This window comes from Littorina saxatilis, linkage group LG7 (assembly GCF_037325665.1).
Source record: "Littorina saxatilis isolate snail1 linkage group LG7, US_GU_Lsax_2.0, whole genome shotgun sequence".
NCBI classification, from domain to species: Eukaryota; Metazoa; Mollusca; class Gastropoda; order Littorinimorpha; family Littorinidae; genus Littorina; species Littorina saxatilis.
The window spans coordinates 50,646,719-50,671,929 of NC_090251.1; the positions used below are offsets into that span (position 1 = coordinate 50,646,719).

The 25,211-nt window shown below is 44.1% G+C and overlaps 1 protein-coding gene and 1 pseudogene across 1 annotated transcript; both read right to left on the bottom strand.

The window, feature by feature from the left end:
- Window positions 1-940: 940 nt before the first annotated feature.
- Window positions 941-22,803, bottom strand: LOC138971716 (uncharacterized). The gene is made up of 9 exons (XM_070344499.1): window positions 22,531-22,803; window positions 19,894-20,093; window positions 19,485-19,608; window positions 14,374-14,512; window positions 7,233-7,287; window positions 6,554-6,799; window positions 5,049-5,237; window positions 2,746-2,879; window positions 941-2,467 (listed from the first exon to the last, which is right to left on the bottom strand). The coding sequence occupies exons 1-9, from the start codon at window positions 22,781-22,783 to the stop codon at window positions 1,792-1,794; spliced, it is 2,016 nt and encodes a 671-aa protein (XP_070200600.1). The 5' UTR covers window positions 22,784-22,803; the 3' UTR covers window positions 941-1,791.
- Window positions 13,522-13,640, bottom strand: LOC138972083 (5S ribosomal RNA; annotated as a pseudogene).
- Window positions 22,804-25,211: the final 2,408 nt, after the last annotated feature.

The window sequence follows — 25,211 nt, forward strand, 5'->3', positions numbered from 1 at the left end:
CAAAAAGACCAAATAAAAATATATGTTGGATTAGGGTAACCCGATCGACCCTATATTTTTCCCGCCTACCCTAAACTTTTTTTTCATTTCTCAAAAGAACTGAAAATGTTGGCACATTTTGCGAACCATAGTGAGACTAAGGGAAGTAACCTCCTTTAGAATTGACTAAATTTAAGACACAAACGCGCGCCCATGCTATCGCCGACTTCTGACAGCTCCTGCATCGTAAATCTCCTTGTCCCAGGGTACACACTAGCCTACAGGAGCTGTCAGAATTTGGCGATAGCATGGGCACACTAGATAAACAGTCTTGGCACTACATGTACTATAAACGCCTAATTGACTCCGCTAAACAAACCACCGCAAGCATGAGGTCTTGTGTTGAAAGCTTAGCTGATAAAGGCTGTGGAACCACAGTAGGGAAAGTTTTGTGGAGGAGGTCGGGCTTTAAAGAATTTCTGTCAGGATACATAATACATGTAGATGTACTTGAGTTTCATCTGTGTCTATGCATTGCACATGCTGTACTTGACTGATGCTTGCACATGCTGTACTTGACCGATGCGTGTAAAATAATATAAACAATCATGTACATTGTTTGCGTTGCTCATATTCTGCCTTCCTCCTAAGCTTATAGTGCTGTTGATGATGTTAATCAGGTGCTTCTCACCTATTCATTCACACACACACACACACACACACACACACACATAAGGTGGGAAAGAAAGACAAAGAATCAAAGAATAAATGGAGAGAAACCAGTTACAGTATTACAAACTTAAACACTCAGAAAAAATCTATGTTTCTACAAATCTTTATATTGCATGTCAAATGAGGTACATGATTCAATGTTCAGAAGTATCACATCAAGAACATGAATTAAGCTTGAAAGTGAAATAATACTTCTGGTTGCAAGGGAGAGGGGAAGGGGGGGGGGGGGTTGTTCGGTTCATTACATTTTTCCTTCTTGAGTTTGTGGAAATACAGGATCCATTTGTATGCCTTCAAATCAAGAAATTTGGGATTCAAGTCAAGTGGTAACTTTCACCTTGGACAGGAGGTAATGACGGAATAACTCTGAACGCACAAACACACCGGTGTTACTCTAACAACTTGACAACTATAAAAATCACACTGCTAGGGTCACTTACCCTGGGATCGCTTTGATGTACGCTTCATGCGTATTTGACGCAATATAAAAAGTAGCTTGCTGCATACTTTTATTCCATCCTTCCTTTAAAATATTGCACTGACAATTTTACTCTTCTTGCTTTCATTCCACCTTTCACCCAATGTCTACTAAAATTAAAATAAATAGTCAAAATAAAAAATAGGCAGATGCATTAATTATGTGTGTTGAGGCTGTTTAAATCAAAACCAAATAAGAAAGGGTACTTCTCGGAAAGTTTTATTTTTAAGGAAACAAGAAAAACAATGGTATGTTTAATTCTTAATTTATGAGACAAATAAAACAGATGGAAAAGAAACTTTGCTTATTATGCTTTGGATGCGATCTCTAGCACTGGCAAGCAGATGGTCAGATCTTTTTCATTTCTTTCTCTGTGACCATCTCCTTGACAGAGAGCCGTAACATATTTCTGATTCTTTCAACGATGCTTCCTGTGTGATCTCTACTTGGTCTGCTTCAATACAACTTGCCATGTCTTTTTGTTGTTGTCTGAAGTCAAATTCTTCAACTGTATCTGATGTTTCCACATAGCTGCTCAAACGGGCTCAACATGGATGTTGAAAGGACTTCGCAGCATTAGTACTGACCGATGCAAGAACCCATTACACCGTGTGGGTTTGGACATGCACTGTCAGCTCTTGATAGCTGTCATAGCTCGCTTTGCAGTAACCACACTGGTACGGCTTGGTCAGGGAATGCATACCCATATGGTTATACAGCTCCACGTTGGAACTGAACATGACAAAGCACAGTCCGCACTGGTAAGGTTTCTGCTCCTTCTCCATATGCAGGAAAGTGATGGTTGACTGTTTTGGGGCTGAAGAGGCAGGGGGCTGTTCGTGTGAGGGAGTCATAAACACTTTCTGCTGACCCTGAGAGGGAGTCATGACACTGTTCTGTTGACACTGTGAGGGAGTCATGACCCCGCTCTGCTGACTCTGTAAAGGATTCATGACACTGTTCTGTTGACACTGAGAGGGAGTCATGAGCCCGCTCTGCTGACCCTGTAAAGGAGCCATGACACTGTTCTGTTGACACTGAGAGGGAGTCATGAGCCCACTCTGCTGACCCTGTAAAGGAGTCATGACACTGTTCTGTTGACACTGAGAGGGAGTCATGACCCCACTCTGCTGACACTGCGTGGGAATGACAAAGTTCTGCTGACCCTGTGAGGGAGTCGTAACCATGGTCTGCTGACCCTGTGAGGGAGTCATGACCCCGCTCTGCTGACCCTGCGAAGATGAAGACACGGGGTTGACCAGTGACGTTGTCCTCACCCTGAAACAGAATCAAGCATACAAATGAGACAACATATCTGGGTAAACTGAAAACAAGTCTTTAGAACTGCTGAACAATGACAAATCTCCGACAATGAACAAATATCCAATCCTGTAAAGCTAAAATGTTATATTGGAACCCACAACTCATGTCCTTTAAAAGGTTTACCTGTTGACATTAATTTCAAGAAGAAAAAAGTCTGCAGGACAGAATTTTAAGTAGCATGCAACTAAAGGAAGCTACTCAGTAGATCATATATCTGTGAAACAATCATTTACCTGTAAGGTTCTGCCCTCAAGGGTTTTATGGCCCCGCCCTTTCTGCCTGTGTGAAAGGACCTGAGCCCTTTGCTACCCCTGCTTTTCAAGTCCTCTTGCTGATTGTGATGCCCACCATCATGGTTCTCCTTCACCTTTTAGATAAAAAAAACCCACTTTATGAAATAACAAGAGGTCAATAAGAAAACAAATGTATGTGTAATACCCGAGCTGCACAAGAAGCACTGTTGCTTGGAACCATGTTTTAAGGCAGACATCGGTATAAATAATCTGGCTGAACGACTGTCGCTTGGAACCATGTTTTAAGGCAGACATCGGTATAAATAATCTGGCTGAACGACTGTCGCTTGGAACCATGTTTTAAGGCAGACATCGGTATAAATAATCTGGCTGAACGACTGTCGCTTGGAACCATGTTTTAAGGCAGACATCGGTATAAATAATCTGGCTGAACGACTGTCGCTTGGAACCATGTTTTAAGGCAGACATCGGTATAAATAATCTGGCTGAACGACTGTCGCTTGGAACCATGTTTTAAGGCAGATATCGGTATAAATAATCTGGCTGAACGACTGTCGCTCGGAACCATGTTTTAAGGCAGACATCGGTATAAATAATCTGGCTGAACGACTGTCGCTTGGAACCATGTTTTAAGGCAGACATCGGTATAAATAATCTGGCTGAACGACTGTCGCTTGGAACCATGTTTTAAGGCAGACATCGGTATAAATAATCTGGCTGAACGACTGTCGCTTGGAACCATGTTTTAAGGCAGACATCGGTATAAATAATCTGGCTGAACGACTGTCGCTTGGAACCATGTTTTAAGGCAGACATCGGTATAAATAATCTGGCTGAACGACTGTCGCTTGGAACCATGTTTTAAGGCAGACATCGGTATGAATAATCTGGCTGAACGACTGTTGCTTGGAACCATGTTTTAAGGCAGACATCGGTATAAATAATCTGGCTGAACGACTGTCGCTTGGAACCATGTTTTAAGGCAGACATCGGTATAAATAATCTGGCTGAACGACTGTTGCTTGGAACCATGTTTTAAGGCAGACATCGGTATAAATAATCTGGCTGAACGACTGTAGCTTGGAACCATGTTTTAAGGCAGACATCGGTATAAATAATCTGGCTGAACGACTGTCGCTTGGAACCATGTTTTAAGGCAGACATCGGTATAAATAATCTAGCTGAACGACTGTCGCTTGGAACCATGTTTTAAGGCAGACATCGGTATAAATAATCTGACTGAACGACTGTCGCTTGGAACCATGTTTTAAGGCAGACATCGGTATAAATAATCTGGCTGAACGACTGTCGCTTGGAACCATGTTTTAAGGCAGACATCGGTATAAATAATCTGGCTGAACGACTGTCGCTTGGAACCATGTTTAAAGGAACAGTCCTGTAAAAAACAATCTGGCTCACCAACTGAGATCTGGCAAGGCTTTCATTTGGGAAAAGGCAATCACTATACTTCCACTCATACTTAAATCTACTACCTGACTGCCTATTGTGGCTGTGCAGTGGTGGCATTTGTGTATGAATTAATTCCTCACAACATTAACATGGGAACACACCTCTGCAATAACAAAGTGCAACATCCATAGAAACACACCTTGTACAGTGGAACCGCCTTTTAAGACCCCCAATTCAAAACTCCCTCCTTTTAAAGACCTTGTTTTCTCAGACCCTCTGTTCATAACCTCTGTAAAATTACCCCATTTTAAGACTCCCTCCTTTTAAAGACCCCATTTTTTCAGATTTGTGGAGGTGTTAAAAGAGAGGTTCCATTGTACAACAAAGTGCAACATCAACCTTGAAACACACATCCTGGTACAACGTACAACTTCTTTGTGCATGGGCTGAAACTCCCACGTTCACTCAAGTTTTTTGTACGAGTGGATTTGTACATGTATGATCGTTTATACCCTGCCATTCAGGCAGCATACGCCGATTTCGGGGGAGGCATGCTGGGTATTTTATGTTACTATAACCCACCAAACTCTGACATGGGTTACAGGATCTTTTCCGTGCGCACTTGGTCTTGTGCTTGTATGTTCACACGAAGGGGGATAAGGCACTAGCAGGCCTGCACATAAGTTGACCTGGGAGATCAGAAAAATCTCAACCCTTTACCCACCGGGCGGCCGGGATTTGAACTCGCGACCTTCCGATTAGGAGGCCGACGTCTTACCACCATGCCCATCTTCTGGTATAACAAAGTGCAACATCAACAAGGAAACACACCTTCTGGTATAACAAAGTGCAACATCAACATGGAAACACACCTTCTGGTATAACACATCCTGTGCTAGAAGGTCCACCCTGGCACGAATGTTCTCTTCCGACACATGCTGAAGGGTCCCCAAAATCTCTGCAGTGTCTCTCATCTCTGCATCCCTGGCAGCATCTTCCAGTATCATCTCCGCATTCGTTGCAGCATCTTCCGTCTCCGCATCATCTGCAGCCTCACTCACCTGCATGGAACACAGAATAACAACTTTGGTAAAGCTTTCAAGAACGTTTCCCTTGAAACTGCTGGACAAGGACGTACACTTGGTACAAGAAAAGCAAATGCTTATATGACTTCCCTTTGTCATGTCCCATTATAGTCGCCCCCCCCCCCCCTCCCTCCCCCCCCTTTTTTTAGACCCCTCAAGACACCCCCCCCCCCTTCCCGCCCCTTTATAGACCCCTCAATAGAAAACTACCTCCCTATTAGGACACTCCCCTCCCCCCCCCCCCCTCCTCACACCTGATAACAGACTCCCTCCCTTTTAAAACACACCTCCTTCTCCCCCACCCATCCATCCCCCCCCTCTTCCCTCCCTTTCAAGACACACATCCCTTCCCACCCCTTTTTAGACCCTTCAATAGAAGACTCACTCCCTTTTAGGAACCCCCCCCCCCCCACACACACACACACACCTGGAAAAAAACTCGCTCCCTTTTAAGACACTCCTCTCCTTCTCCCTAGTGACAACAATATAAGACTTTTATAGCTACAAAAATATCCCCTTCCATACGAATGTTTCCCTTACGACTTACATCAGGATAAGACTTTATCAGCTACAACAATGTCCCCTTCTATATGAATTTATTAGCTACATAACCATCGCATTCCATAGAGTTACATCAGACTAAGACTTCATGAGCTAAAAAACATCCCCTTCGATATATGAAATAGGTCTGAAAATTTCAACTCTAGGATGGAAATAAGAGTTGTCATGATATGGACCCTGTTTGCTCAGCTGAGAAAGGAGTGCCACCCACCCTAAGTAACGCTGATGGGGTCTATGTCGACCAAAAGAGTGGGATTCCCTGTAGGTGGAGTTCCTGTCGGGAGATTCCCTGTATACAAAGAATCCCACAGGGTGGAGTTTTTCTATAAAACTTGCAAACCATACTCGAATTTCTAAGAAATATCAAAAAAGATTTTTAAAAAACCATCAAATTCTACCGATGTTGCTAAGCATCACGTGACTTTGAGCGATATCAGCGAAACGCTACAGGAATTACACCCTGTGGTATTCCCTGTATACAGGAAATCCACCTACAGGAACTCCACCTACAGGGAATCCCACTCTTTTGGTCGACATAGACCCCATCAGCCTAACTAGCTCCCTCAGTCCAAACACTTTTTAATAGTATAGTCCCAAATTGACCCCATGGAAGAGAAGATGTCACATACTGACAGAAGAACGACCAGTTGAGATTTACACATAAGGGGCTTAATCAGGTTATTGCCTTTTTAACAACTGTAGGAGACACATTAACAAATAAGGGAACCAACATGTCTGGGGTGTCGTCCAAACATCAAGAAAAATGGTGAACATTTCATCGACGCCTGTGGCTGCGTTCTGAGGGAGAAAGCCACATCGTCCAGGAAGTTATCCCAGGACATGCCGCGCTGGGACACCAGCTTGTCTAGCCTTGTCTTGACCGTCTGCTTGGTTTGCTTGTCAAGGCACTGGGGATCGTATTCCGAAGCAGCCGCGCAACAGATACCAAACGTGCTGCATACTTGTTCCTTGTTGAACTGTAAAGGATAATAACGTACAGTTCAAATTCCCCAAAACTTCATGCACAGATACAGCTCAAATTCAGTAAATCAACATTTTTAATTGTCTAGATGAGTTGTGAAAACTGTTGCCACACTGCAGACGTATCATTGCAGATGCCACGGTCAAAAGGACAATCGACATGTAGAAACAGTATTAGGGGATAGGATGCAGGAGGCTGCCTTTGTCAGTGAAGGCAAATTCTAAGACAGTCTGAGTTTTCTATGAAATGTTAAGCGTCTGAATCGATAGTCATGTTACAAAAATAGTCTGTTTACTTTCAACCTAAACAACTATCGAGAACAATGCTAAAATCAGTGCAAATATGTTTACGTTATGTATAAAATCGACATCATCATCATCATGATAATAATTATATTTTAATGTCAACATTATAACAATATTCACTACCTCATTCACAAACTTTCTGCCTTCGTCGGACAGTATGAGTTTGGGAGCTCCCCATCTGAAAAAAAAGAACAACATGAAACAGTCAATGCAGACAATTTAGGGAAGCAATCAAACTGGAAGACAACTGCACTGTAAATGAAAGACTCATTGCCAAGGAAGGCTTAACATTAGGACAGAAAGTAACTATACCATATTTTCGGGACTATAGAGCGCTTTTTTATAAGGGCGCAATCCCCACTTTTGAGGTAAAATTGAGAAAAACCATCACATTAGGCGCTTCCGGTGTATTAGCCGCACATCAAAGGAAGAATACACAGTGGAAATATTTTTGCTCTGGATGTGCGGTGAGATCAAAGGCAGGTGCATTGTAATAGCTGGTTGGCCTTGAGACCAGCTGCCTGCCCCAGTTTACCGACACTGACCTTCTTCCCTGGGGTCAATGACTGAGTTTTATCTATGAGAGGTCAGGTCTCCTTTAATGTCTGAGAGGAAACACTGCCTGCCCCAGTTTACAGACACTGACCACCTTACCCCAGGTCAGTGACCGAGTTTAAATTAACCTATGGGGCGGTCTCTCTGATGTCTGAAGAGCGGAAACTCGGCCAGGGTGATAAGCAGAAACATGCATCATCATGGCCGATGTGAATGCGTGATGTTTTGTGTAAAAAAAGTCCATCTCACACGGCATAAATAAATCCCTGCACATTGAATAATTATGTGCGCGATATAAATTGCATAAAATAAAATTTTTTACAAATTAAAAAAAAATCCCTGCGCTTAGAACTGTACCCATGGAATATGCGCGATATAAGCCTCATATTGATTGATTGATCATCACAAGAGAGGGAGTGTTAGGTTTCTTTGTATGGGGATGTGGGTACAGGTTTACTCTTCTTTAGCCATACATAAGGCGATACCAATCAATAGGGCGCAGGGGTTCAAGTTGAGGAAAAAAAAACGCCTTATAGTCTGAAAAGTACCGTAATTAAAAATTTTAGTAATAAATTTTCATTTGATTAATATACTTACCCAACTCACATATAGCAATTAACCCTGGTTCAGTGCTGGTATCGCTGTACGCGTCCCCTTGGTAACAAGAAAGACGCCTCTAAAAAAGAGTGACCGAGACCCGTAAGGGTGTCTAGGCCAGCCCGGAAACGAGGCTGCCTTCCGTATGCGCGCGCATACTCCGCCATATGCATCATTCTAAAACGAAGCCCAACTCACTTCTTTTTTAGACATATATAACCCCACAGCGGGGAGGCGGGAGGGAATAAACGATGTGAGTTGGGTAAGTATATTAATCAAATGAAAATTTATTACTAAAATTTTTAATTAAATTACATATCTTACCCAACTCACATATAGCAGATTGCTACTAAAGGTTGGAGGGCACTTTACCCAAATAGGAATCGAGATTTTGTCCTGCCTCTACCCGAGCAGGTAACCCAGAAACGCATCCTGTCTCAAGGCAAAGAAATCCCTGAGAAAGACATCAATGAAGAACCTTTCAAGAAAGCCAGTAAGCCGACTCAAGAACTTCCGCCAGGAGATTAAAATGAAGATCAACTAGAGTGGAAGCCCAATCTTTTGCCTCATGAGGCCTGGCTGTAGTAAAGGGCAAGACTGCCCTGACATTCCCTGCCTGACTCTGCCACCAGCCAAGAGCTTGCCTAGCTATGGTGGAGACCCACTTGGCTAACGAGACTTTCGACATATCTCTAAACCGTACCATGATGAATGAGATAAAAAGAAGTTTCTGAGTCTCCAAACGAGAGTGCACAGTCCGAAACAGAAATCTGCTGAGGGCTCTAACAGGACAAAAATGTACATCAGGATCTCCAAGAGCAATAAACTTGCTCAAGAGAGGAAAGTTGAGTCCGCGCCACCCGAAGAGAGAGGACTGACTGCTCCCCCCCCCTTTTAATTCCTTGCCAACACTTGAAGGCATGCCTAAACAATGTGGCAGTCTATAAAGCTAAGGTTGACTTAAGTAAGTCATTACCTCCACCAAAGTCGATAGAAAAACTTTCTATCCTTAACCAGTGTTTAACGTCGTTTCTAACCGTTCAGGGTTAAAAAGCGACGGAGTTGAAAAATAAGAACAAGAGCTGTTAGAATCAATAATCTGAAAAGATCCATGCAAGCTAGAAAAATCATTGAACTCGAAATGATCAAAAGGCTAAATATGGCTCTGGAGGAGCCAGAATATTGCTAAAAGGTTTAAAATGTGCACGAAGCTGGATTCTCCAAATTCTGCTTACTTGCCAGAAAATTTGAAGGAACCCTAAGAACCATAGATCAGTCTTTCTCCAAAAAGCTGTCCATAGCAAACCTAGCCAGAACAAGAAGGGCAAAGCCCATACGACTCACATGCTTGACCTTGACCTTTACATGACCTTGACCTTCAGGGTCAAGATCAAATAACTAAACCTAGCAATGACATCATACACTAAGAACTGCTTTACACATTTGTCCTACCAAAATACATGTGACCTTGACCCAAGGTCAAGGTCATCCAAGGTCATGCAACACAAAGCTGTTAATTCAAGACATAGGAAGTACAATGGTGCTTATTGGCTCTTTCTACCATGAGATATGGTCACTTTTAGTGGTTCACTACCTTATTTTGGTCACATTTCATAAGGGTCAAAGTGACCTTGACCTTGATCATATGTGACCAAATGTGTCTCATGATGAAAGCATAACATGTGCCCCACATAATTTTTCAGTTTGAAACAGTTATCTTCCATAGTTCAGGGTCAAGGTCACTTCAAAATATGTATACAATCCAACTTTGAAGAGCTCCTGTGACCTTGACCTCGAAGCAAGGTAAACCAAACTGGTATCAAAAGATGGGGCTTACTTTGCCCTATATATCATATATAGGTGAGGTATTCAATCTCAAAATCTTCAGAGAAAATGTGAAAAATGTGAAAAATAGCTGTTTTTTAGACAACATTTATGGCCCCTGCGACCTTGACCTTGAAGCAAGGTCAAGATGCTATGTATGTTTTTTGGGGCCTTGTCATCATACACCATCTTGCCAAATTTGGTACTGATAGACTGAATAGTGTCCAAGAAATATCCAACGTTAAAGTTTTCCGGCCGGCCGGCCGGACGGACGGACGGACGGACGACTCGGGTGAGTACATAGACTCACTTTTGCTTCGCATGTGAGTCAAAAAACCTTCTGCATAGAACACAGAAACTCTGAACCAAATCCAGAGTTGAGGCAGAAGCCCCTAAGTATCTCAAGTGAACCCTTACAGCAGACATTCAAGTAATTCCAATGTGAGAAAGCAAAGATGCCTTCTTGCCAGCCTAAAGAGGTCTGGAAACCAAGATTGCAAAGACCCGTACTGTGCGACCAACAGGTCGCCCAAACTAACTCAAAAAGAGCCCTGTGAAAGCGAGGGTATGGAGCCCCAACCCAAAGTGGATAACAGCCAGCCTGAAGCTTTTCGTTTGGAAACGAAAAACAGCCAAGACCTGCCCTGCGCTTTCCTTTTACCGTGAGATTCTCTTAGTTAGAGAACCCGCGTGCCTAGAAGCGGGCTCAAAAAGAGACCTTTCAAACAAGAAAGAGATTAACCTCTAGCCAACAGAATAATACTTAAAGGGCAGAGGCTTACTCTCAGGTAAAAAACGGCAAAGTAAAATCTTTGTATATGAGTCCTGTCGGACCACAAAGATAACCTGTTAAACGTAACCGCCCAAGCGAGAGACTAAAAGCAAGTTTCGTTCAAACGAGCCAATCATAAAGAAAAGATGCCGCAATCTCCCAGAGCTAGGAGACCTTGATCTAACAGACAGTCTCTCCTTGCTATCGCCATCACCAAACCCGAGGGCGGTTCCATAGAACGAAAAACAAGAGAACCTAAGTCCTTAAGCTTGGAGTTACCCGAAGCCTACAGAAAGCGCTCCGCGAGTGACACGCTACTTGGGCGTAAGAAACAAGCTAAAGCACCACCACCACCACAGGCAAATAGTCGTGCGTTGCCCACAAATGTAGTGGTGACAAAGAAGACTCGCTTGCGAAAACTTCCGCAAGAACAAGATGACCCCGCCAGAGGATCTAAGAACTTAACACTCGAAGATTCTCCTCAGAAAGCTCAAACCAACTACAAAATGCCGCGAACCGCGACACAGCTGAAGTATGAGCCTCCCCATTTCCTCCTCTTGTTCCAGCATCATAACGAACATCGAAATGATGAGAACCAGTCACCCATCCCGATAAGGCAAAAACTTGCCAACAATCGGAAAAGTTTTGAAAAGTTTCAAACGTCATAACACCATGCCAGATCTCCATCCACCTGACTCACGCCAGCTGGAAGACTGGAAGAGAAAGTGAAAACAGCCTGTAAAAAAAGGCAAAGGAACCGCAGAAACGGAACCAGAAGCCAAAAGCTGAAAAGTGCCGACTACCAACACCACAGTGTTAACAGTAGAAGGATATCCCGTCCTGCACCCAGAAGTCACAGCCGCAAAAGCGAAAGCGCAACAGGCCGTGGATAAGTAAACATCAGGACCAACCGGTTGCACAGAAACACACCGGACGATCCCGTTGTACCTCGAACCATTTCAGCTGCGAGCGCCACTGCACTTGCTAACTTGAAACAGAACCTAAAATCAGTGCTTTACAGAAAAACAGGAGCACCTTAATCTGAACAGCCTTCATGCACCTCCGTGCAATCCGGAAGCTGACTCCATGCTAGACTTAAATCTCCAACAAAGAATCAGCCCTACTGCTCGCTTCCTGCCCCCCTGCTCGGTATCAAAGGCAGGAAAGTGACCCCCAGAGAGACTCGCATGGTCAACCCAAGAATCACCCAGCCCACCAACTTCCTGCCCCCAGGGCGGAAGCTTACGTTGCCTAGGGCTCTTAGCCGCTGCTGAACGTGCGCCAGAAAGCGGAAGAACAGACACGGTTTTAACACTACACCGCACAAAGCTTGCTACCTCCTGCGAACGTACACCACTTTCACCGGAGAACCCGGCTACACGCGGCCCTTTGCCAACTCCAGGGCAATGGACAACGATTCCCGGAAGCTGAAGTGAACATCCTGTTCCTCCGAACTTCCAGAAGTCATCAAACCGGATAGAGGTGGAGGAAGTAAAGCTTTGCTCTCAACCACCCCCTCCAGTCAAAACTTAAATGCCGTTTTCCGCCGCCCACGTCACTGCGCTGGACAACCTGAACGGCAAGTTAAGCTGGGTGTCGTCCATCCCCGTGAACGCACCCTCATATGGAAGTATCTTCGTTATCCTCTCCTTCATGCTCGCAATCGCAATCGGGAAGGTGACCCCCGCCTTTCGCGGTCCACCAACTTCCACAATACTTAAATGCCATTTTCCGTCGACCACGTCACTGCGCTGGACAACTTGAACGGCAAGTTAAGCTGGGTGTCGTCCATCCCCGTGGACGCACCCTCATAAGAAGGTATCCTCGTTAACCTTTCCTTCATGCTCGCAATCGCAATCAGGAAGGTGACCCCCGCCTTTCGCGGTCCACCAACCTTCACAAAACTTAAATGCCGTTTTCCGCCGCCCACGCCACTGCGCTGGACAACTTGAACGGCAAGTAAGCTGGGTGTCGTCCATCCCCGTGGACGCACCCTCAAATGGAAGTATCCTCGTTATCCTTTCCTTCATGCTCGCAGTCGCAATCAGGAAGGTGACCCCCGCCTTTCGCGGTCCACCAACTTCCACAAAACTTAAATGCCGTTTTCCGCTGCCCGCGTCACGGCGTTTGGACAACTTGAACGGCAAGTAAGCTGGATGTCGTCCACCACCGTGGACGCACCCCTTCCTGCCCCCTGGGCGGAAGCAGATGCCTTTCAACCTGACCACAGTCTACTGACGAGGCGGGAAGAATAGGAACATCTGTTCGCTTGTCAGGGCCCTTAGCACCCACTGACACCCCGACTAAGCGGTGGATATCAGCCAGTGTTTCAGAACTTTCACCTGGGATAGACCCGAGGCTACTCCCTCAAGACAACGCTCACGTGGAGTACACATACCTTGTGAAGAAGGACAGACGCCGGAGACCGTGAACTCCCCACATAAGGTCACAGCAGGGGACGAACGACCACTGTCCAGAGACGAACACACAGCAACCCCGGCCGGGAGAGCACGTAGTTCTGCCTTTGATGACGAAGTGCCAGCTGCCAAAGCAGAAACCTGTGAACTTAAAGTCAAAAGCAAAGAGGCCACGTCTACAGACGCAAGCCCAATAACAACATGTTTAACACCGAGCCCGGACTAATCCGTAGGCTTAAAACAAAGGTGGCCACTGCACCCGGTGTTCACAGGCGGTCACCCATCCAAGAACTAACCGGGCCCGACGTTGCTTAACTTCGATGAAAGGACGAGAACCGGTGCTTACAACGTGGCGAGGCCGTTGGCCGGCAAAATGGGGGTTCCGGAATAGTCACCAGTGTAGTAAACAAACTGGAAGCGGCCTTGTCTACCGGCTTAGCGGGTAAACAATCAACACATCAAAAGATTTTTAGCAAGAGAATCTACAACAGAAACGGACATAGACCGGATTGTTTAGACTTCCTAAAAGCTTTCTAAGGAGAAAAGGGCACAGCAGCTACCTATTAAGAAGCTGCCCTCTTCTTAGCATTGTCAGCCATGACGGAAAAACGACTCACGAAAAAATTTCTGAGAAACATCGCAAGTCCAAAATACGGCCAACAAAACTGCCAAAATCAAGCAAAATACAAGGAACGACCTCACCTCAACATAGTTGTGAAGTCCAGATGACAAGAAGAGACCAAGAGGAACGAAACAAAGTCAAAAAGACTAAGTAACAAAGGCTGAAACAGCCAGAGCGTACATAAAATGCGACCAGTCCCACTGACGCTGAGTTTTTAGAATGATGCATATGGCGGAGTATGCGCGCGCATACGGAAGGCAGCCTCGTTTCCGGGCTGGCCTAGACACCCTTACGGGTCTCGGTCACTCTTTTTTAGAGGCGTCTTTCTTGTTACCAAGGGGACGCGTACAGCGATACCAGCACTGAACCAGGGTTAATTGCTATATGTGAGTTGGGTAAGATATGTAATTTAATCACAATATACATGTGAGAACACATATATCCATGAAGCAAATTTGTTTTGACATTTCTACTTACCGAGTGACAAACTTCTTGATGGCTCTACAGACTTCTGTTACTTCCTTGGTCGACATCGGGAACAAGTCGACCCACTTGGTGGAGTAGTCAGTCAGGGCCAGCACATACCGGTGCCTTTGGTCGGTCAACATGAATGGTCCTAAAAAAGGGTACAAAAATTACTTGTTAGTAAAGGTGTCCAAGACTAAAAATGTATAATGAGGGGAAGTAACTGGTGATAATTGGACTTCGGAGATTTATGAAACACTAGCAATGAAGCAACTAAAATTTGATTTCTGTGTCCCAGTTTTTACGATCTTCCTTTGTCACTGTGCATGTGCAAATATGGAGAGAAAAAATCTCACGACTATGGTCATGTTGTATGTCTTTCACCTTTCAACCATCTTTCATGTCATCTGGCCAGAGTTAAGCTATGTTTCCATGGAGGCGGCAGCATATTTTAGTATTTGTGTTTCCATTAAAAGCGGCAACTATACGTGAAGCTACTGATGTTTGAAAGAAAATTGAAAAGACGAGAAATGAAATGGAAAAACCACTTTTATTTCCAAGAAATGCTCAAAAAGGGAACGAACCAGGTGACTTTGACAACCTTTTAAAGAATCCTCTCTGGATGATGTGCAGCTCACGGAATACATGTATTTGACGGAGAAAAAAAAAGTCAAAATAGATTATAAACCTTGTTGTGGGGGGGGGGGGGGGGGTCTCAGAATATTTGGAATGACTAATACCACGCCCACTTTGGGCCTGAAGAAGAGCATGGCCCGAAAAGACAGGGGTGGGACTCTCTTGTGATGAAAAAAGAGGAAATCCCTTTTTTTAGGGGGGTTCGGGGGCATGCTCCCCCGAAAATTTTTTAAATGGTACATGTTAAAATCTGTGCAATCTGGTGCATTCTGAGACTAAAACTCAACTCGTTTGGATCAGGTAAAAAAGACATTCTCCTCACTCCCCCCCACCAAAAAAAACACACAAAAAAACACCCAACCAAACAAAAAAAAAACTTTCACACAACAATGGCAGACCTGTTTACCCCCCAAAATGAAAATCAGGAATGCAGCTGGTACTTTTCCGTAATTTGAGGCATCTTTGAGTAATCTTTTTTATCAACCATAAACCAGCTCGAAAACGCGCTACCATGCAAAACAAGTACAAAATTGATAACCTTGGTTAACAGTATGGTACTACACACACAGAAGCTCGATGACACACACACACACAAACGAACGACACCTGATATATAATATGCAAGTTAACTAAGACAAGTTTACTTAGTTTATCTAAAAAAAAAAAAAACCCACAGTATTCAGGGGCGGAGCAAGAGAGCTAGAGGGGGGGGGGGGGGGTGTACAACCTGCGGTCCAGGGGTTGGGGGGGGGGGTCTGGCTGAAGAATGTTAGCTATTTTATAAACAATTTGTAGTTTATCCTTGATTTTAAACATGATAAATTGGTGTCAGCAGCCACTCATTATTTCTTTTAAAGTTAGTATTAAATAATGGCAATTTATCTTCATTGATATCTGCTCCAGACAACAACAACAATTTCACAGACAGAAAATGTCTTTAGTTTTTTTCCCACAGACTGAATCTTTGTTGTTGTTTTTTTTGCTTTTTTGACATCCCCTGTAACATCCCCCACCCCCACCCCTGGACTATTTACAGTCACTTGAAGATGCATGTGAACAAAACCACCTTACATTCTGTCACATCAGACATCCTGCATTAAAACCAGTCATAATAACTCTCTCCAGAAGCTACCTTTAATTTTAGAGGACCGATTCGTTTATTTCATTTAAACATTTTGTTGTAAGTTTTTCGATTCAAAGAACTGTGATCTTTGCTATTTTGGAGAAATATTAATGGAGATCAGTTTTAGACTCAGAAAGACTTGAATTTCGGCAACAGCCAAGTAACTGATGAGCGCGACCATACTCGACCTGCATCTATGTCTCTGGCGCGACTGACCGTAGTGAGAGATCGGTTCGCAGGTCTGAGAGATTCTGTGGAAGTAGAGACCTAGGTCAAATAAACTCGATGCGAAGCAGGCTCATGTTTTGCCAAGCATAGTTTGGTGTTTTTGTTTGTTTCCATGTTCATTTGTGTACTGCATTTTGTTAAAACTAATGCTGCGTCTGACCTCGGGACACGTGCCGCGACGTGACTCGTAACTGACTAGCTTTGTTGTTGCACTGATCTCAAGTTGATCACCAAAATGAATGTGGTTCGCTCTTCTTAAACTTCACCAGACACCGCCACTTGACTTAATAGTTTTGCCGATATTTCTGTACAACTTTCGCTTTTTTGGTTGGCATTTCGTCCCCACAGAGATCGGCCCTATATTACCTTTCGGACCAATGTCGATCTCAAATCCACGGAATCCGACAAATACCTTGACTTAATAGTTTTGCCGATATTTCTGTACAACTTTCGCTTTTTTGGTTGGCATTTCGTCCCCACAGAGATCGGCCCTATATTACCTTTCGGACCAATGTCGACAAGTACCTTGCTGTGCACATGCGCAGAAAAGGCTGTTTCAGTCAGCCTTGAAATCACAGTCCTGGTGACTACCACAATTTCGACTTCGAATTTCCACGCAAGAAAAAGGTTCTCTCGACAGGAATTTCCGGAATTTTCGGTAGTATTCCGTAATACCGGAATTTAGACCCCAAATCCGTAATAAAGTGTGTGCTGATCAGCTTGGTTCAGTTTTTACTCAGCTGTTTCAGCTCTTTCTCGATGTACATTTTATGCCTCGTTCCTGGAAAACTTCCACTATAACACCTGTACCCAAGAAACCAAACGCAAAAGAACTAAATGATTTTCGCCCTGTGGCACTGACTTCTGTTGTAGCGAAATGTATGGAGAGGCTTGTTTGTAACAAGCTCACTGAGTCTGTGGCAGATCGCATGGACCCCCTTCAGTTCGCATATAGGGCAAAGAGAGGCGTCGAAGATGCTACACTCACGCTTATCAACATGATTGTCAGCCATTTAGATACAGCAGGGAACACGGTTAGAGTTCTTTTTATGGATTTTTCATCAGCCTTTAATACGATTCAGCCCCATATACTTATCCAGAGGTTAGTCCAGTTAGATGTGAACAATAATTTGATTTTCTGGATCAGGGAGTTCCTATGCGATCGGCCACAACGTGTCAGCCTCAGCAACCGTTTGTTTGGTCATTCTGTGCTTTCAGACGAAGTTGTTTTAAACACCGGGGCCCCACAAGGTTGTGTTCTCTCTCCTGTCCTTTTTTCCATTTACACAAACAACATGCTTTTAAATGATCCAGTTCTAGCCCTCATTAAATATGCAGACGACATGGCCCTCGTTGGGCGTCTGAAGGACGACGAAACTTTGTCAAAGTATTTTACCCAAGTTGATCTTCTGAATGAATGGTTCAAGTCCAGTTTCTTGCAGTTGAATGTAGGCAAAACAAAAGAAATGATTTTTGGAGGAAAGAGTGATAATTGTGGTCCCCAAAAAGTGAGAATAAGCGACAAGGAAGTTGAACTTGTGGAAACCTTCAAATATCTTGGGGTTTCAATTGACAATAAGCTGACTTTTAGTGATCATGTTCATGCTGTTTATAAGAAAGCTCAGCAGCGACTTTTTCTTCTCAGGAAGCTTAAATATTTTAATGTCAATCAAAGTGTTATGGAACTTGTGTATCGCAGTTTGATTGAAAGCATACTGACTTTTAACATTGTGACATGGTATGGTACCACAAATGTTAAAAACAAAGCTAAACTCCACCGCATTGTTGTGACGGCTAGCAAGCTTGTTGGGCAACCCCAACGACAGCTGACCAGTCTCTACGAAGCTGCCATTAAGCGGAAAGCTCTCAAAATTGTCCGTGATCCGATCCATCCTCTCAACCCCTGTTTCGAAATTCTCCCTGCAGGAAAACGTTATAAGGTCCCTTTGGCACGCAAAAACCAGTTTAAAAAGTCATTCCTGCCTTCTGCAGTCACCATTTTAAATTCTTCTCGCATCACGTAGAGGCTGGTCGGCTGGGAAAAAACAAACAATGTGTACATGTGAAGGTGTGTGGGAAATATTTGTAATGTGATTACTCGGCTGTGAAACCCAACTCCTGTGATATGAGAGGGTAAATTTACATAGTGCAATATCATATTTGATTGTATCCCTTTTATGTTTTATGTTTGTCGTCCTATACAATTGTTGTTATAATCGTTTACAGGCAGACAGGGTGTGCCGAAGAAAAATTTCCATTTTTATGTAATATTTTAATGGACAATAAAGTGCTGTTATTGTTATTGTTATTGTTATTGTTATAATTCCGGACAATCCGGGAGGGTAAACAGTTCTGCAATGGTAACATTGTAATGGTGCATATTTACGTAATGAACCATCTATCCATAATCCAATACTGGCAATAGTATGATCCAAGTGACGCCCCAATGCATTTAAGCTCAAAATGACTATTAGTTATCAGGAGTTTTCAGTCAGCACAATTTAACTCTCAAGCCTCTAGTGTTCTGTTCCATCTTCACTTCTCTCCAAATCATTCAGTCAACAAGTTATAGATACTGTGATGAAATGGGACGCGGAAAAATAGATTACTCCAGCGGAATTCGTAAGTTGTGTCCGCGGAAATCCGCGGATTCGCGGAAAAGTCCCACCCCTGAAAAGAGAAGTCTGCACGGCAACAGATTTTTTTGTGCTCCCTGGAGCGAAACAAATCTTGCCGCCAAACGGCAACGTGGCACGCCACGCATATATATCATATGGAAACACTCGTGCTTTGGTGGTACTACTGTTGCAATTGGTTTTACTGCTGCCACTGTCGCTTTCCAATACGGAAACATAGCTTTAAGCGTTGACCCCCACATTTGGTTGTAAAGGAGCATGAGAAGAAAGTTATACCATTACCAACCATTGAGCTATAATTTCAAGAAGCAGTCATACACTGAGAAAATCAGGTCTTAAAAAGGAGGGTGTCTTCAAATGGGGGTCAATTTACAGAGGTTATGAACAGAAAGTCTGAGAAAACAAGGTCTTAAAGGGAGGGAGTCTTAATATGGGGGGTCTGAAAATGGGGGTTCCACTGTAACAACCATAGTGCTATCATTTCAAGGAGTCATACACACCAATCAGGTCCATCCCAACCAGCTCCAAAGGTTCCCCCACATCAATGTGCTTCAATGGTGGTGGAGACTGATGTATTTTCGGCTTTTGGGAGTGTGAGCCTTGGCATGTTTTGCAGGAAGAGACCTGATCAACAGATCGTCACATATTTTCAACCCACAAGAACAAAAGCTGATGTGTGCAGACCAAAGATAAAAAAAACACTTAATTTCTGTGCCATCTCTCATTCTCTGCCCTTAAATCTATGAATCATACTGTAAAAAGGTATCCCATCTTTTTTTATACACAAATAATATGTATGGTAATTGTGTTATCTAAGATATATATATATTTAGTCAATGTGAGAGAATGAGAGACAACAGTGGTCAAACGAAAATATAAACATAGTTATTATAAATTATAATGACTCACATATGTGATAACATCTTTGTAAATGCCTTTCCACCAGTAACGCTTGGAAATCTTCGTCGCTGTTCCTGTTACACCAAAATGACGTCCCGTTGTTGGAGAGTGGGCGAGGCGAATAATCTCATCGATCCGCTCAACACTGGTGAGGACTTCTCTTTTTTCCCCACGCTCTTCTTCAGGCCCATGGTAGAACAAGACATCACCTGGTCCACAAAGCAAGTCACGTCAAGTAAACAAACCTGATGACAAAACTGCCATGATTTCCTATGTGCAGGGATTGGCTTGGATTTTGTCCACTTGAGGTCCATTGACTGACTCGGCCATGAATCAATCAGTCATTTTGCAAACCAATCAGTCAAGAAAAAAACTTTCCTTCCACCACGGGACTGCCGCAATTGTGCATTACGGCAGTGAGGAGAAACTTCTGAAAGTTGTTTACAATGTACAAATGAGAGGACAATTGAATTCATTTCTTAATTTTCTTGTTTATTTTCCAATGGTCTTACATGAAGAGGAATAAAAGGTCTGAGGACACAATAACCATATTTATTTCAATTAGGTAAGGAAGGGAAGTAAAAAAAGAAGAACAAGACAGCAGACAAAAATAAGACGAGCTGACTGACACTGCTGCGTGTCTATCGGTCAGTTGACAGATTAAATTGAGACCCATGTGTGTCAGTTTTTTCCGAATTTAACATGGCAAAAGACTGATGACCGACGCCCAAGCCAATCCCTGTATGTGTGTGTGTGTGTGTGTCTGTGAGAGTGTCTTTTCGTCTATGGGTGCTCGCATGCAATCTTTAATCCTTAAAGGCACAGTGCAGCTCACAGCCATCGTTTTCATTTTTGTTGCAGCTGAGTGCATTTACAGTTCAAAAATCCTCCTATGGTAGTAAAACAAACCCAAAACTACCCAACGACGACATCTGTGAAGCTCGACAGTTTCTTGTTCACGCGAGTGCATAAATTAACCTAGTTATTACGTGGTGTTTGGTCGGAGTTCGATTCAACTGAATGATTCCGGCCTCCATTTTGTTTTACACAAACTCATGATGACGTCTGACATAGTTTGCTAGTGACTGTCTTTTTGTGCATGATGTGGTGATCTACCTGATCTAAATTTAGATCCAAAAATAGGTCAAGACCAGCCGGGTCCGAGTATGAAATTAATTCGTAAAAAAATCGCAGTTCTTGACTCTTTGGGTGCAAGTCAATGAAACTTGGTAGTTCTTCTAACGATAGCTGCCTGAGGTATGACTAAAACCCCAGGGGCTCCGTGCACCTGGATTTGACAAGTTCAGTACCTTTAATATTCTTGCATGAACATTTTTATACTGGCTGTTGTTTATATATATATAGTACTAGAGGAATATCCAATACCCAAGTGACGCCCCAATGCATTGAAGCTCAACATGAGTACTATTATAGTTATCAGGAGTATTCAGACAGCACAATTTAACTCTCAAGCCTCCAGTGTTCTGTTCCATCTTCACTTCTCTCCATATCATTCAGTCAACAAGTTATAGATACTGTGATGAAATTGGACGCGGAAAAATAGATTACTCCTGTGTCCGCGGATTCGCGGAAAAGTCCCACCCCTGCACAAATTTGACCCCATGAATGTAAAGTACCCAAGTTCGATCGTCAGTAAGCTTACTATCTAAGGGTGTTTTTTGTTGTTCATACAAGATCAACAAGGCCGAATCGGAAAGGTGACAGAGGCGGAAAACTGACATCGTTTACAACTAACATCGGTTCCCGATCCACTCTTCTTCTTCTTCTTTCTTTAGACTGCCGCCTTCATCAAAGTGAAGATTCTGCAGACTTTGGAGAGAGTTGCGAAGATGATTTGCAGCTGGTGTCATCAGAACTGCCCGGGGGTTCAGTGATAGCTAGTGGGGGGTAGAAATAGAGGAGGGAGGTGGGGAGGATCAGGGGCGGGGGGAGGGGGGGGTGGGGGCGGGGAGGGGTGTCTAGATCCGGGATTTGAAGGCTTCCAGAGAGGGGCTGAGAGCGACCTCACCCGGGAGCGCGTTCCAGTCCACGATGGTGCGTGGAAAGGACTTCTGGCGGTAGGTTGTGCGGCACAACGGTAGCTCGTAGGCAGCATCGTGAAGGAGTTTGGTGCTTTTGGCGGTGGGATTTGGGGTGGGTGTGTTGCGGGTGTTGATCGACAGCAAGCCATTGGTGTATTTATACATGGTGATGAGGCGGGCTCTGCGGCGCCGATCTTGAAGTGTGGGCCACTGCAAGTGTTCCAACATGGCGTCAACGCTCGAAGTCTTGCGGTGGCGATTTACAACCCTCCGTTTGTGTTTTAAATCAACATTTAAAGAATTTCTTCGCAATGCATTGCATTTGTGCTCTCGATATATTGGATTTGGAACCAGTTTTGCCGACCCGTACTGTATTATCGAATCGAAACAAATGTGTTGCGAACATGCCATATCGGCCCTGGAACGTATAAATCCAGATCCAGAAAGTGCCAGTTGAAATATTGGTGAAAGAGAATATATATGATCAGTCCACAGGCGGAAGGTATCGTCCACTGGACTACTACTATCACAGAAAGTAGTCTTTCTGTGATAGTAGTAATAGTAGTCCAGTGGACGATACCTTCCGCCTGTGATCAGTCCTTACCTCGCAAAAAGTGTGTCTTGCACTGATTCAGTGTAGTTTTTTGCTGTGATTTTTTGTGTCCAGGCTTGTGTTTTCCAGTCCGCATGTAGGTCACCACCGCTGACATTTGTTCGGCAAATTCTTCCATTCTTTCTCTTCTTTCAGACATGTTTGTTTCTTCGCAAAGTCTCTCCATTTTCCAGCAAATCAGATATACTGTAGCAAGCAAATCGAAGGCAAAGAAACGACGGAAGTACGGTAAACTTGTGCGCATGCGCAAGGTGGGCAGAGCCTGTTGTGCCCTCAGCTGCTCAGTGCACGTATTGAGTACAGTAGTAGTACATACATGTATAATGACAATTCTTTATTCAGTGATCTGCTTTTTTACATCCAGCCCTCGCCCAAAAAAGGGTAAAGTGGAGTGGAGGTTCCGCCACCTCACTACGTAACCACTCAGTGTCATGCGCCTGTGGTCCAGGGGAAACTTCAGGTTAAAACACAGCATAGTATACTGTTCAAAAAAAGAAACGCATAGTTGCTACTTGCCAAATTTGTTTTATTTTTCGAAAAAATTAACAGAAAATCCAATATTTAGATTATTTGTTTGAAATTTGGTATGGACACAGTTGAATGCACACACAGTTCATTTGCATCTTCAAATCAATCAGTCAATCAATACGATTGGGTGCCGAGGCTGTCAAGTCAGTAGGGGGTGTGACTGCCTTGAGCAGCAACAACTGCCCGGCACCTTCTGGGCATGGACTGGATCAGATGCCGGATATCTTGCTGTGGGATGGTGTCCCACTCCTCCTGAAGTGCCTGCAATAGATCGCGGTGATTTGCCGGCGCTTCTTCTCGCCTGCGCACACGTCTGTCCAATTCATCCCAGAGGTGTTCTATCGGGTTCATGTCTGGCGACATGGATGGCCAGGGAAGCACCTGGACATGGTGGTCGGTGAGGAACTGGGTGGTGAGTCGTGCTGTGTGCGGGCGAGCGTTGTCCTGCTGGAATATGGCATCCTGGTCAGCCAGAAGAGGAAGGGCATGTGGGCGCAGAATTTCCTCCACGTATCGCTGGGCAGTTATGCGCCCTTGGACGTGCACCAGGGTGCTCCTTCCAGCGGTATTGATCGCCCCCCACACCATGACGCCTCCACCACCATGAACGGGTGCCTCATCCACACAGTTGGGCGCGTAACGTTCGTTTACTCTCCGGTAGACCCTCCTCCGACCATCATGTCGCTGGAGCACGAAGTAGGACTCGTCGCTGAACCACACGTGTCTCCAGTGATTCCGGACGGTCCAGCGAAGGTGCTGGTTGCCCCACTGCACTCGGTTCTGGCGATGGCGGCGGGTGAGGACAGCTCCTCTGTGAGGTCTGCGAGCTCTCAAACCAGCTTCATGCAGGCGGTTCCGCACGGTCTGGTCCGATAATCGGTGTGGCCCGGGGAGAGCCTGGACAGAAGATGAGGCCGACAGGAAACGATTCCGGAGGTGGCGGAGCCGTATGAAGCGGTCGTGAGCAGCAGTTGTCGCCCTTGGTCTTCCCGCTCGTGGCAAGTCAGCAACGGAGTCAGTGGCTTGAAACCTGACCCACAGTCTACTGATGGTGCTCTGGGACACGTGGAAGTGCCTGGCGATTGCACTTTGACTTTGGCCTGCTTGTAAACGACCCAATGCAATTTGGCGGTCTTCTCTGCTCAATCGGGCCATCTTTCGTCGCTGAATTGTCGTCTGATTTCTTTGTGGCGAACAATCCGCTTTTATGGGTTTTGGAAGACATGGTGAGAGCTCAATATTCCCCGAGTTTCACGAGATTACACTGAAGCATGACGAGTGGTCATGCCAAATGAGCAATTTTGACATTGTAGCCACTGATAACGCATGCGTCACGTGCAGAGCTCACTTGTGGCAATGGACGAAAGGTCGACGACCAGATAAACATTTTCTGCAGTTTGGTGGATATCCTTGTAGCCATATAACTAAATTAACCAAATATTACAAGCTATGCGTTTCTTTTTTTGAACAGTATATATATATAGTCTATTATATCTATAAACACAGGCACTGTGTTGAATGACACTTTTTCACAAAACGAGCGCTCTCAAGGCCTTCACTGGCAACTCTGCTGAATATTTCCTACTTCCCTGTCTGTCACAGATATGATATTGAACATCTAGCCATGGGCATATATATATATAGATAGTGATGTGCTCTTTTTATATTTAGTCAAGTTTTGACTAAATATTTTAACATCGAGCGGGGGGAATCGAAACGAGGGTCGTGGTGTATGTGCGTGTGTGTGTGCGTCTGTGTGTGTGTGTAGAGCGATTCAGACTAAACTACTGGACCGATCTTTATGAAATTTGACATGAGAGTTCCTGGGTATGAAATCCCCGAACGTTTTTTTCATTTTTTTGATAAATGTCTTTGATGACGTCATATCCGGCTTTTCGTGAAAGTTGAGGCGGCACTGTCACGCCCTCATTTCTCAACCAAATTGGTTGAAATTTTGGTCAAGTAATCTTCGACGAAGCCCGGACTTCGGTATTGCATTTTAGCTTGGTGGCTTAAAAATTAATTAATGACTTTGGTCATTAAAAATCTGAAAATTGTAAAAAAAAATAAAAATTTATAAAACGATCCAAATTTACGTTTATCTTATTCTCCATCATTTCCTGATTCCAAAAACATATAAATAT

Coding starts and splice junctions, on each gene's coding strand:
- LOC138971716 (XM_070344499.1), bottom strand. CDS start 22,783: ATGCGCACAAGTTTACCGTACTTCCGTCGTTTCTTTGCCTTCGATTTG. Junction 20,094..22,530: donor CAAGACACACTTTTTGCGAG/GTAAGGACTGAT, acceptor TTTGTGGACCAG/GTGATGTCTTGTTCTACCAT. Junction 2,468..2,745: donor TTGAGGGCAGAACCTTACAG/GTAAATGATTGT, acceptor ATTCTGTTTCAG/GGTGAGGACAACGTCACTGG.